Source organism: Phyllobates terribilis, unplaced genomic scaffold (assembly GCF_046119375.1).
Source record: "Phyllobates terribilis strain yellow unplaced genomic scaffold, ASM4611937v1 Scaffold_4__5_contigs__length_816908805, whole genome shotgun sequence".
Lineage (NCBI taxonomy): Eukaryota > Metazoa > Chordata > Amphibia > Anura > Dendrobatidae > Phyllobates > Phyllobates terribilis.
In genome coordinates this window covers 497,244,871-497,257,369 of record NW_027362764.1, presented here as the reverse complement: position 1 = coordinate 497,257,369, position 12,499 = coordinate 497,244,871, and the positions used below count along the sequence as shown (strand labels likewise).

The 12,499-nt window shown below is 41.7% G+C and overlaps 1 protein-coding gene across 1 annotated transcript in view; it reads left to right on the top strand.

Annotated features, from left to right (window-relative positions):
* Window positions 1–11,470, top strand: part of MCUR1 (mitochondrial calcium uniporter regulator 1) — a 44,990-nt gene extending 33,520 nt beyond the window's left edge. The window contains exons 8-9 of the mRNA XM_073676688.1: window positions 8,532–8,646; window positions 11,209–11,470. Coding sequence (XP_073532789.1) covers window positions 8,532–8,646; window positions 11,209–11,264 — 171 coding nt within the window. The 3' untranslated portion in view covers window positions 11,265–11,470. The remainder of the gene's footprint in view (window positions 1–8,531; window positions 8,647–11,208) is intronic.
* Window positions 11,471–12,499: the final 1,029 nt, after the last annotated feature.

The following is a 12,499-nucleotide window of genomic DNA, read 5'->3' as shown; positions in this document are numbered from 1 at the left end:
ATCCTCTCCTCCTGACTGTCGGCGCTATACTGCGATATGGTTGTTTCTTAACCATTCCTCACATGTATTAAAGCTGTCAAACAGTCGCAAATCATGCACATGGGAGTGATTCAAACATATCACCGAGTACTCTGAAGATACTCAGTACTTGCCCGAGCATACTCGCCGAAAGGGTTAACCGAACATACTCGCTCATCACTAATTTTGACCGATTGAAGTGTCATTATATGCGGTGGATTCACATGTACCGACAACGAAAGTGCGGCATTAGAATACCGCGTTTTGGACGCTACAAAAAGGCGCTGTGTCCAAGGCACTGCTGAGTGCTGATCATGGGGACATAGTGGCTAATGAACCAGCTGTGAGCTATTATTAATGGCCAGGGACCATGTTTTCAAATGGCACCTTCCCAGGCTAAATGTTAGAACCCTCCTGTTTGTTTTTTCCATCATGTGTTTTGCGGTCACTTGACCATCTGCCTTTATATTCCAGCTCCGCTCTTTTGGCTGTGCTGGACTTCAGTGTTTGACTGTTTCTCTAGCCATGTGCTTCTGTGCCTTTCTCTGTCAGTTTGCTTGGACCTTCTGGGACCTCTAGTACCTTTTTGTCAGTTTATCTTTTTGTGTTCTGCAACAACTTCTCTGTTTAGGAGGTGTCCCATTTTTGTCCCAGTCCTTAGTTCTTTTAGGGACCCCTCCCTTTATGCTATAGGTCTCCATTCAGACTAGCCGAGGACTAAGACGGGTCTGTTCGCTAGGAACAGGCAGCCCGCTACATCGTAGGGATTCAGCTTAGTCTTACTGTAGGGACAGCTTTCCCCTATCTTTCCTTAGTTCTTGTTGCGGATCATAACAGTAAGTCCAGCCCAAAAAACTAAAAGGAAAGAAATTCGGGGATCAGTATGGTTTCCATCCAGGATTTGGCTCAACGCCTGCAGGGATTGTCTCTGGAGGTAGCCGAGCTTCAGCAACACGTGAGTAGCTGTTCTGGAGCACATTTTGTCGAACCCAAGGTAGGACTGCCTGATGTTTTTTATGGTAAACAGCAAGATTTTTTTTCCTTTAAAAATGCTTGTTTGTTATATTTTCGTTTGAGACCAAGGTCCTCTGGGAATAAATCACAGCGCATTGGTTTTATTATGTCATTTTTGCGCAATGAACCACAGGGGTGGGCCTTTTCTCTCCAACCTAATGATCCGTGTTTAAGGTCTGTTGAAGAATTTTTTTCTCCTACGGGGCTATTATATGACAATCCTGATCGAATCTCATCTGCTGAGGCAGAACTCAGGCGTTTGAATCAGGGGTCATGTGATGTTGAAAATTATTGCACACACTTCAGGAGATGGGCCTCAGAAGTTAAATTGAATGATCCTGCGCTGAAATGTTTATTTCTTGCTGGTCTGAGTGAAAAGGTTAAGGATCTGCTAATTGCATTCCCTGCACCTGAGACTCTGCAGGATGCCATGCAATTAGCTGTTCGTGTGGATAGGAGGCTGAGATTTAGGCAGAATGAGGTAAAGACTCCTGTAATGTCAGTTCCTAGTCCCCAGAAAATCTGCTCAGATGGCGGAGAACCGATGGAGGTTGGGGCGATGTCACTCCGCTCTCAGGAAAGAGACCGGAGGTTTGCCGAGGGATTGTGTCTTTATTGTGGTAAAGCTGACCATTTGATTAAGTATTGTGAGCTTCGTTTAAGTAAAGAAAAAAAAAACAGGTCAGTTACGCCCGTATAGCTTGTTTACGCTCTGCAGGAGTATTTCATTCTGGGAGTACTACTTTGCAGGGAGATTTGATTGAATTTCAGGTATTTGTGGATTGTGGTTCAACACTTAATGTGATTGATAAAGGGTTTTTGGTAAACCTTAAATTGAAATCCAAACCTTTGTCATCTCCTGTTTCTGTGATTGCAATTGATAACACTCCCTTGAAATGTATTACTCACAAGGTTGATGCATTTCCCCTCACTATCAATGGAGTTCACCAAGAAATTTTGGACTTGGTTGTTTTAGATAATTTACCCTCTCCGATTATTCTAGGATTGCCTTGGTTAAAACTGCACAATCCTTTATTGGACTAGTCTACTAATGTGATTAAGTCTTGGAGTCCGAAGTGCTATGATAAATGTTGTAATGGTCGCATTGCGGCTGTGGAAAAAGGGGAATTGCCTGTACCTATTCAAGATGTTTTTTCGGAGGAGTCGTCTCAAGTTTTACCTCCTCATAGGGATTATGATTGCGCCATTGAGTTTGTTCTGGGAGCTACTCTTCCCAAGAGTTGCTTGTTTAATCTGACTATCCCTGAAAGAAAGGCCTTGGAGGAATACATACAGACTAGCCTGGCTGCTGGTCACATTAGACCTTCTAAGTCGCCTGTGGCAGTTGGATTTTTCTTTGTTAAAAAAAAGGATGGGGGTTTACGTCCATGTCTGGATTTTCGTGAAATTAATAAGATTACCGTACGCAATTCCTACCCATTGCCGTTAATTCCTGACTTGTTTAACCAGTTAGTGGGGGCCAAGTCGTTCTCTAAGATTGATCTCCGGGGGGGGCATACAATTTGTTACGAGTGAAGGAGGGTGATGAATGGAAAACTGCTTTTAACACTCCGGTAGGTCATTTTGAGAATCTGGTGGTGCCTTTTGGTCTTACCAATACACCTGCATTTTTTCAGAACCTTATTAATGACATCCTGAGACCTTTGATTGGTAAGAATGTGGTTGTGTATTTGGATGACATTTTGATTTACTAACCAGATTTAGAGTCCCATTGGCAGAGTGTACGTGAAGTTTTGCAGTGAGTGATAATTCACTTTTTGCTAAGCTGGAGAAATGTGAGTTCGCTGTGCAGAAAATTCGTTTTTTGGGCTGCATTGTCTCCAGCGAGGGCTTTGAGATGGACCCTGTGAAGGTTCAGGCTGTGCAGGAATGGCCTAGGCCTATTGGTTTGAAATCTATACAGAGATTTTTGGGTTTTGCCAATTATTACAGGAAATTCATTAAGAATTTTTCTGTAATTGTTAAACCTCTAACCGATCTCACCAGGAAAGGTGAGAATACGGCCCAGTGGACTACTGAGGCCATTGAAGCGTTTGAGTATCTCAAAGAGAGGTTCAGTTTTGCCCCTATCCTTATGCAGCTTGATGAGACCAAGCCTTTTTTGGTCGAGGTCGATGCTTCATCTGTGGGGGTCGGAGCAGTTTTGTCTCAGGAGAACAAGGGTGGAGTACATCCTTGTGTCTTCTTTTCGAAAAAATTTTTGGAAACCGAACTGAATTATGATGTTGGAAATCGGGAGTTGCTGGCTATTAAACTCGCGTTTGAATATTGGCGTCATTTTTTGGAAGGCGCTAGATTTCCTATTCAGGTTTTCACAGATCATAAGAGTTTGATCTATCTGGATGCTGCCAAGCGCTTGAATGCCCGTCAAGCTAGGTGGGCATTTTTTTTTTTCTCGGTTTCATTTTTCTGTTGCCTATATCCCTGGTACTAAGAATGTTAAAGCCGATGCTTTACTCACATCTTCTCTTCTACGGTCGGTGCCAATGAGGAGAAGAGCATTTTACAGAAAGGAGTTGTGGTGGCGGCATTGGACTCCGTTTTGGAGAATGGGATTCTGAAAGCTCAAAATGATGCTCCATCTAACACTCCCCATGGGAGGTTGTTCGTGCCTAGAGTCTTTAGGAGAGATTTGTTTGTGGAGTGTCATGAGTCTCGGTTGGCAAGTCATCCAGGAATTTCGGAGACTAAGAGACTTATCAGTCGCAGTTTTTGGTGGCCGGGATGGCAGAGGGAGGTCATCAAGTGGGTGCGTCAGTGTACTGTGTGTGCTAGGTCAAAGGCTTCACATACTCCTGCTGCGGGTTTGCTTTGCCCTCTGGAGGTTCCTAATGCGCCTTGGACGCATCTCACAATGGATTTTATTACTGAGCTTCCTGTGTCCGAGGGTTTTACTGTCATCTGGGTGGTCGTGGACCGTTTTAGTAAGATGTGTCATTTGGTTCCATTCATTAAGTTGCCCTGCGCCAAGACCCTCGCTAAGGCATTTGCTAAGGAGATTGTCAAGCTTCATGGCGTTCCCACGGATATTGTTTCTGATAGAGGACCTCAGTTTGTGGCTCGCTTTTGGCGTGCTTTTTGTGACGGGTTGGGAGTCCATTTGTCATTTTCGTCTGGGTATCATCCTGAGTCTAATGGACAGACTGAAAGAAAGAACCAGGAAGTTGAACAGTTTTTGCGTTGTTTTGTGGCGGACAATCAAGAGGTGTGGTTTGAGTTTCTGCCTCTCGCGGAATTTGCTCTTAATCATACATCCTCCTCTGCTGGGTGTTCTCCTTTTTTTTTGTTGTACTGGAAGACATCCGTCTTTTGGTTCGTTCTCCAAATTGGGGTCGGCGGTGCCGGAGGAGGAGAATTTTTCCAGTGATTTAGAGAGAGTTTGGACTAATGTACGTTGCTACCTTCAAGAGGCTAACAAGAAATCCAAGAAGTATTTTGACAGGAAACGTAAGGAGGTTTTGTTTACTGTGGGTGACATGGTTTGGTTGTCCTCGAAGAACCTGCGGTTGAGGATTCCCTCTAAAATACTGGTTCCTAAGTTTGTGGGTCCATTCAAAGTGCTTCAGGTTGTTAACCCGTCTGCTGTTAGGTTGGCTGTCCCTACTTCCTGGAAGATTAATCCTGTGTTTCATGTTTCCTTGTTGAAAAAGGCTGATGTATCTGATAGGGACGCCATTGTCACAGTTCCTCCTGTGGTGGAAGACTTTGAATATGAAATTTCTCGTATCTTGAATTCTAGATGGCATAGAGGGAGATTACAGTATCCCGTCTCCTGGAAGGGTTTCGGTCCCGAAGACAACTCCTGGGTAAGGACGGATAACGTCTCTGCTCCTAGGCTTGTTAAAACTTTCCACAAGAGGTTTCCGGATAGGCCTGGGCCTGGATGATCCGGAGGATCCTCATAAAACAGGGGGTACTGTTAGAACCCGCCTGTTTGTTTTTTCCATCTTGTGTTTTGCGGTCACTTGACCGTCTGCCTTTATATTCTAGCTCCGCCCTTTTGGCTGTGCTGGACTTCAGTGTTTGACTGTTTCTCTAGCCAGGTGCTTCTGTGCCTTTCTCTGTCAGTTCGCTTGGTCCTTCTGGGACCTCTAGTACCTTTCTTGTCCCAGTCCTTAGTTCTTTTAGGGACCCCCCCTTTATGCTATCGGTCTTCGTTCAGACTAGCCGAGGACTAAGGCCTGTCTGTTCGCTAGGAACAGGCAGCCAGCTACATCATAGGGATTCAGTTTAGTCTTATTGTAGGGACAGCTTTCCCCTATCTTTCCTTAGTTCTTGTTGCAGATCATAACACTAAAGAGAGCAGCTTACAGCAGCTGCATAAATTACATGAATAGAAATGCTAATGAAGAATGGGTGAATAGGACCTGCTGACACCTAGCTCTTTTGTTTGGTGATGTCAAGGTGTCAATCAGACCTTTACATGACCAAACCTAATTAAAGTAAAGTTAAGAGTTAAACACACAGACAAAGAGTAAACACTTTAACAGACACATTCTTTAATCATTTAAATTAACCATTATACTCACCCCAGGTCTGATGGTAATCCAAGGGTTTAAGCAATGTCTCGCCAAATGATTTTATTTAGCTCCAAAAAGCATTCATTGATGTACAAAAACGCTTCAAAAAACGTTTCAAAAACATGCGGAATTTCCGCAGCGTTTTTCCTGCCAAGGAGATGCAGAAACACTTAGGAAATTTTTGCTTCAAATCCTGATCGTGCACACATAGCCTGAGCTGGGAAAACTGAGGCTTGCGGGCCACATACAGCCCTCTGGCTGTTCCAGACCGAGACAGCCGAAGGACTGAAATAGTGGCCCACCCCGTCCGTCTCCGCTATCTCGGGATGCAAACAGCGGTGAATACATGGGTGGAAGAGGGGGTTGCTGGCTCCTTCATTCACCAGTGGCTTCTGCCAGCCAGCAGAAGCGATGATGTCACTTCATCATGTCTGAAGTGTGGAAACAGGCATCGGAGACAGGAGCAGAGCGCCGAGGGAATGGGGAGTAAGGCGAGTATATGTTTTGTTTTGTTTTCACATGTGTTTGGGATGTTTGCATGTACAGTTGAAACCAGAAGTTTACATACACTATATAAAAAAGACACATATGCATGTTTGTCTCAAATCTGACATGAAATCAGAATAAACCTTTCCTGGTTTAGATCAATTAAGATTACCATAATTTTTAATATTTGCCAAATGCCAGAATAATGAGAGAGAGAGAATGTTTTAAGGCATTTTCATTACTTACTGCAAAGTCAAAGGTTTACATACACTAAGATTACTGTGCCTTTAAACAATTCTGGACTGCCCATATGATGATGTCATGTGTTTGGAGGCTCCTGTGTTTGGCAACATCTGAGTTAATTAGAGACACACATGTGGATGTATTTTAATGCACACCTGAAATACACTGCTTCTTTGTGTAGCATCATGGGAAAGTCTAAAGAAATCAGCCAACATATCAGGAAGAGAATTGTGGACTTGCACAAGTCTGGCTCATCCTTGGATACAATGTCAAGATACCTGAAGGTGCCTCGTTCATCTGTGAAAACTATTATACACAAGTACAAACAAGATAGGAATGTTCAGCCATCATACCGCTCAGGAAGGAGACTGATTCTGTGTCCCAGACATGAACGTGCTTTGGTCCAACATGTGCATATCAACCCAAGGACTAAAGCAAAAGACCTTGTGAAGATGGTGGTGGAAGCTGGTAAGATTGTGTCAATATCCACAGTGAAATGAGTACTGTATCAACATGGGCTGAAAGGCCACTCTGCCAGGAAGAAGCTATTACTCCAAAAGAAATATAAAAAAAGACAGATTAATGTTTGCAAATTCACACAGGAACATAGACTTGAATTTTTGGAGACATGTCCTGTGGTCTGATGAAACTAAAATTTAACTTTTTGGGCATAATGACCATTGTTACATTTGGAGGAAAAAAAGGGAGAAGCTTGGAAGCTTAAGAACACCATCCCAACTGTGAAACACGAGGGTGGCAGCATCATGTTATGGGGTTGTTTTGCTGCAAGAGGGACTGGTGCACTTCACAAAATAGATGGCATCATGAGAAAAGAAGATTATGTGGCAATACTGAAGCAACATCTCAATACATCAGCCAGGAATGTTATTTATGGAAAAATGGCAGCGCAAACCAATTACTAAGTTCAGAATTTTTTTAACCCACTAAAATATTAAACAAAGGTATACATTTTTGGTATCGCCGTAATAGGACTGTTCTCGAAAAACATGTCATGTAATTTTAACTGCTCAATTAACACTGTTAAAAAAAAAAAAATAAAAAAACAATGGCTCAATTGTGTGGGTTTTTTTCATCATCTCACCACACTTGGTGTTTTTTTTGCCATTTTCCCTTACTCTGTATGGTAAAATTAATATTTTACTTCCATTGCAAAATTTTGTGAGTTTGTCAACACTTTTTACCCTATGTGTATGTTTTAATGTGACACAATGAAATCTATTTTTTAATACATGAGTGGTCATATTTGTAGGATTTCTTAATGTGCTGGTTATAAGCACCATTTCTTTATTATTTGTCTTTACGCTTGCCCACTGGCTTGCTGCCAACTTTGCACGTTGTATAAAATGAATAGTGCCATTAAAAACTACAACTCGTACTTCTATGTTAAGTTATGACTATTTGAAAAAGAGGGGCTGAAAAAATGAAAACAAAAAAACTAAAATTGTCTGCATCCTTCGAAGGTTAAATGTTAGGGCTGTTCAGTGTATGTATACGTGGATGTATCATCAACTAATCATCAGAACTAAAAACACAAATTCCAGCAGTAAACATTTGAGTCATAGAGTCAATAAATATTCTAATTATGTGCGGAGTGTGATTAGACTGTTTTGGCTTGTCACCTCCTTAGCAGAAAAAAAGAACTCCCTTTAAATATGAGTTCACAAAGGGAGCGATGAACATGAAAAACAGTTCTTGTATCCGCTACCTTATATCATTGGAGACTGTACTGGGAAAAAAGTAACAGACTGTGAACTTTCTTCCCGCTGTAATTTTCAGCTTTCAACTCCAACCTGTACAACGTGATCTTGCAGTTGGGTTGTACAGCAATTTACAGTAAGTCGTGCAGATTTTTACTGATGCACAAAGTCGGGAAGTACAACATTTAATGGTGGCCACAGAAAAATTTATTTTTTGAATACTATGTTTCTGAATTAGTATGATATGAATATCTAGGCTACAGACCTAATTTTCTAGTCACAGCAATAATTTCTAATCACAATGTATCACATATGGCAGTAAAGGATTGATACCATGGTCACAATCTAATGCTTCCATGACTTATGTAGACTGGCTTTCTTAAGTCAAGCCTGTCTGCTTTTGTAGGCATCACTTACAGTAATAATTTCCATTGCTCTTTCTTATTTTTATATTGCAAGTACATTTTCTAAAGATTTTTATTCATATAATTCAACATTGATTTAATTTCAGCATTCCCAACAAGATAGAGCGCTGACTCAAACCAAAAGGAAGATCGACACAGAAGTAGCAGGACTAAAGACTATGTTAGAATCCAATAAACTTGATACTATCAAATACCTAGCAGGTAAGCTAGTTTTATACAATTTCTGAATTTACATTTGCTTTCCTTCTCAAGGATACAGAAAGTGCAGTGTGCACATATGTTACATGAACATAACATATATAGTGTAGTTTTGCTATTAAAGGGAATCTCTCAGTAGAATCAAGCCTCCTGAGCCATCAACATAGCATGCAGATCATAGAAAGTTGAATAAAATGATACCTTCATATCTGCGATCCAGTGTCTAATTCCAGAGAAATCCACATTTTTTTAAATATGTAAACGAGCAGTTAAAGGGAATCTGTCACCCCCCCCTGGGAGATATCAGACCTCTACTATGGGCATATAGGTTATAGAAAAGTAAATCTATACATACCTGTATGGCCCATAGTAGAGGTTTGACTGCAGACAAATGTGTTTTTAGAAACTCCGTTTTGCACAGGCTTGGCGTCTCCCTGCCTATGTGTGTATTTATCATATCCCCCCTCCCCTGCAGGGTTCTATTGCGCAGGCGCTGGGAGGTGACAATGACTCCCCGGCACCTGTGCAATAGAATACTGCGGTGCAGTGCACAGAGAGACGGGCCGGCGGGATGAAGCAAAGCGCGCTCTATGTGAGCGGCGCTTTGCGCATGACCAGGAAGTCAGAGAGCACAGTGCACGTCACAGGGAAGTCAGAGAGCACAGTGCACGTCACAGGGGGGAATATGATAAATACATACATAGTGAGGATTTCGGGGAATAATAAACAGCTAGGCGTGGATTTCTTGGCGTCCGGGAGACGCCAAGCCTGTTCAAAACGGAGTTTATAAAAACACGTTTCTCTGCAATCAAACCTCTACTATGGGCCATACAGGTATGTATAGATTTACTTTTCTATAACCTGTATGCCCATAGAGAGGTCTGATATCGCCCAGGGGGGTGACAGATTCCCTTTAAGATCTCTGGGCCAGACACTGATCTCCACAAGAATATGCTTCCAGAGCTTATTTTAAATGAAACCGCGCATTACCAGTGTGAGACATGTAATGACTGACATAGTAAAGCAGAGCTAACACAGTACAAGAGAACTGAACTTTGTCTCATTACAAACACATTTGCAGTTGTTATTGTCTTCTCTCAATGATGTCAGCTCTGTTTTACTTCCCTTTCTCCACACTATCTTCATGTGAGATGGAAGCAGAAGCACAACGAGGGGACAACTTCAGCTGCATATGTGTTTGTAATGAGACAAAGTTCAACTCTGCTGTACTGTTAGACCTAACTGCAGAACTGTGTATGAATATGAGAGCAGACTGTCAGTGATTACATGCACAAAAAAAAAGAAAAAATAGGGCCTGCATACCTTTTAGTATTTAAATTAATGCACAGGGGCACAAATACGCCATGTGGCCACTATATTAAATATATAAAATATATGAATATATATTTATATATCAAACATATTAAAAAGTCACCTTAATGTGGTTTTGCGCTCTTTGATCAAAAAACGCTAAGTATTTTATTGTGCTTGAATTGTCTACAATAATATTACTTCTAATCTACTGGGACAGCTCGGGTAGTGCAGAAAATGGCAAACTTAATGGAAAATTAGCACCCATTAACCCCTTCTCAACATATGATGTGCAGTTACGTCATATGTCGGGTCCCTGCCTTTGATGCGGGCTCGCTGAAGACCTCCGTGTTTGTTATACAAAATGTAAATATTCAAATCACCCCCTTTTACCCTATTAAAAATAAAACGATTAAAAATAAAAAATACATATATTTGGTATCGCTTCACTCTATCAAAATATAAAATAAATTAATCTGATTGGTAAACTGTCTAACAAGAAAAAAAAAATTGAACTGCCAGAATTAAGTTTTTTCTTTGGACGTCGAAACATTGCAATAAGAGGCGATCAAAACATCACATGTACCCCAAAATACGTCCGCACAAGGCGCACAAATACGCTCTCACACAGCTCCATATCCTGAAAATGAAAAATGTTCTGGGTCTCAAAAAAAAAAAAAAATATGGCTACACAAGCAAAAAAAAATTTTTTTTTTTACAAATTTTTGAGTTTTTTTTCAGAATTTAAATAAATCTGTTTTACAATATAGTGAACATGGTAAATAAAAAATAAAAAAAAAGAAACAATTGTGGAATTGCACTTTTTTTTTTTTGCAATTTCACCGTGTTTGGAATTTTTTTCCCGCTTTGGAGGGCAGCGCACGATAAAATAAATGATGTTATTCAAAAGTACAACTCGTTCCGCAAAGAACAAGCCCTCATATGATTATGTGGGAGGAAAAATAAAAAAGTTATGGCTCTTGGAAGAAGGGGAGGGAAATTTTTATTTAAAATAGCCCGGTCATGAAGGGATTAATAGTTAGAATAGTGACTCTAACCAACTACTAATGTTCACCCATGTAGATTGTATTGATTGATGTCTGATTTTATTAACCTGGCACCAATGAGTATAGCCAAAAGGGTGAAGCCCTTTGTAGCCATATATTTCTGGCAGGGATAATGGTGGGCTGTGGCGGTTATGTATTTTATTCTAAATCCTTGACATCGTATAACTTTTTTTTCTTTCTATTACAGGGTCCGTGTTTACATGCCTAACTATCGTTCTGGGCTTTTATCGCTTGTGGAGGTGATCAGAATATAGGACCGCCTTTTTCTCTGATGTGATGAGAAGCATACTTTATGCTGTGTATGACGATTTGGTGGCATTCATTCATATATTTATTTTAACTAGTAGCTGACTAACCAAAAAATGGTGACTGAGAACGCACATGAACCACACAACATGGAGTAAATGTTAATGTTCCGTCCACTCAATAAAGAGGTGCTATACATTCTTCTCATTTTTTCTTTTTGACATGGTATAATAAACAAACTATAATGAATGGTCATCCATGTACAGTATATAAGTGGGTGAACCAGTTTACTCCTATAGGTAACACTGACTATGGTTTCTGTTCCACCAATTAAAAAAGAAGCAAAAAAAATGCTCATAATCTTCCGTGAAATGGTGAAGATGCTGGTGGCAGAGGAAGTAGCATTTATGGTGTATCTCAGCATGCGACATGGGGTACGACTGCAATCTATTTTTTTTTCTTAATTAATGTTGCACTTAACCTCTGTTATAGGCTGCTTAACGAACATAAATCCCCCCCACCCCCCCCCCCCGCACACACAGTCCATACACTCTGAATACACGTCACACTACGCCCACTCATCAAGTACACCTTGTAATGGGTCTCCGAAATATACACTGTATCCAACAGTCAAAAAGTAACACACCCATTGAGACTCTGGATTCTTTAGAGCATACAAGGACCAAGCTTATAAAAGTTTAAAAAAAAAACTATGCTTACAAGAAAAGGTAAAAAAAGAAAAATAAGCAAAATAGTCTACGATATAATTGTCTTATCCCGTCTATCTGTCTGTCTATCTGTCTGTCTGTCCTGGAAATCCCGCATCGCTCATTGGTCCGGTAGCGGCCAATCAGCGCCGCGGGATTTCTGAAAAAAGATGGCGGCCGTTAGCGGCTCATCTGGCGGACGGAGGTCAGCGGCGATGCAGCGGGGAGATGAGCGGCGCTAGCAGCACAACTACCCCGACCGGCGCTGCTGACCTCCATGCGGCTAACGTCGGAAGATCAGCGGCTTGGCCCGCTGATCTCCCGACAGCAAGTGTGAACGGAGGACCGGGGAGTGGCGCCGCCGGTCGGGATGCTTCTGCTGCGAGCAGCCGCTCATCTCCCGGCTTCTCGCAGCAGAAGGAGCCGCACAGGCAGCGCCGCTCCCCGGTCCTCGCTAATACGGAGCCGCACAAGCAGCGCCGCTCCTGGGCCCACACTAATACGACGCTGATTGTCGCGGTGGCC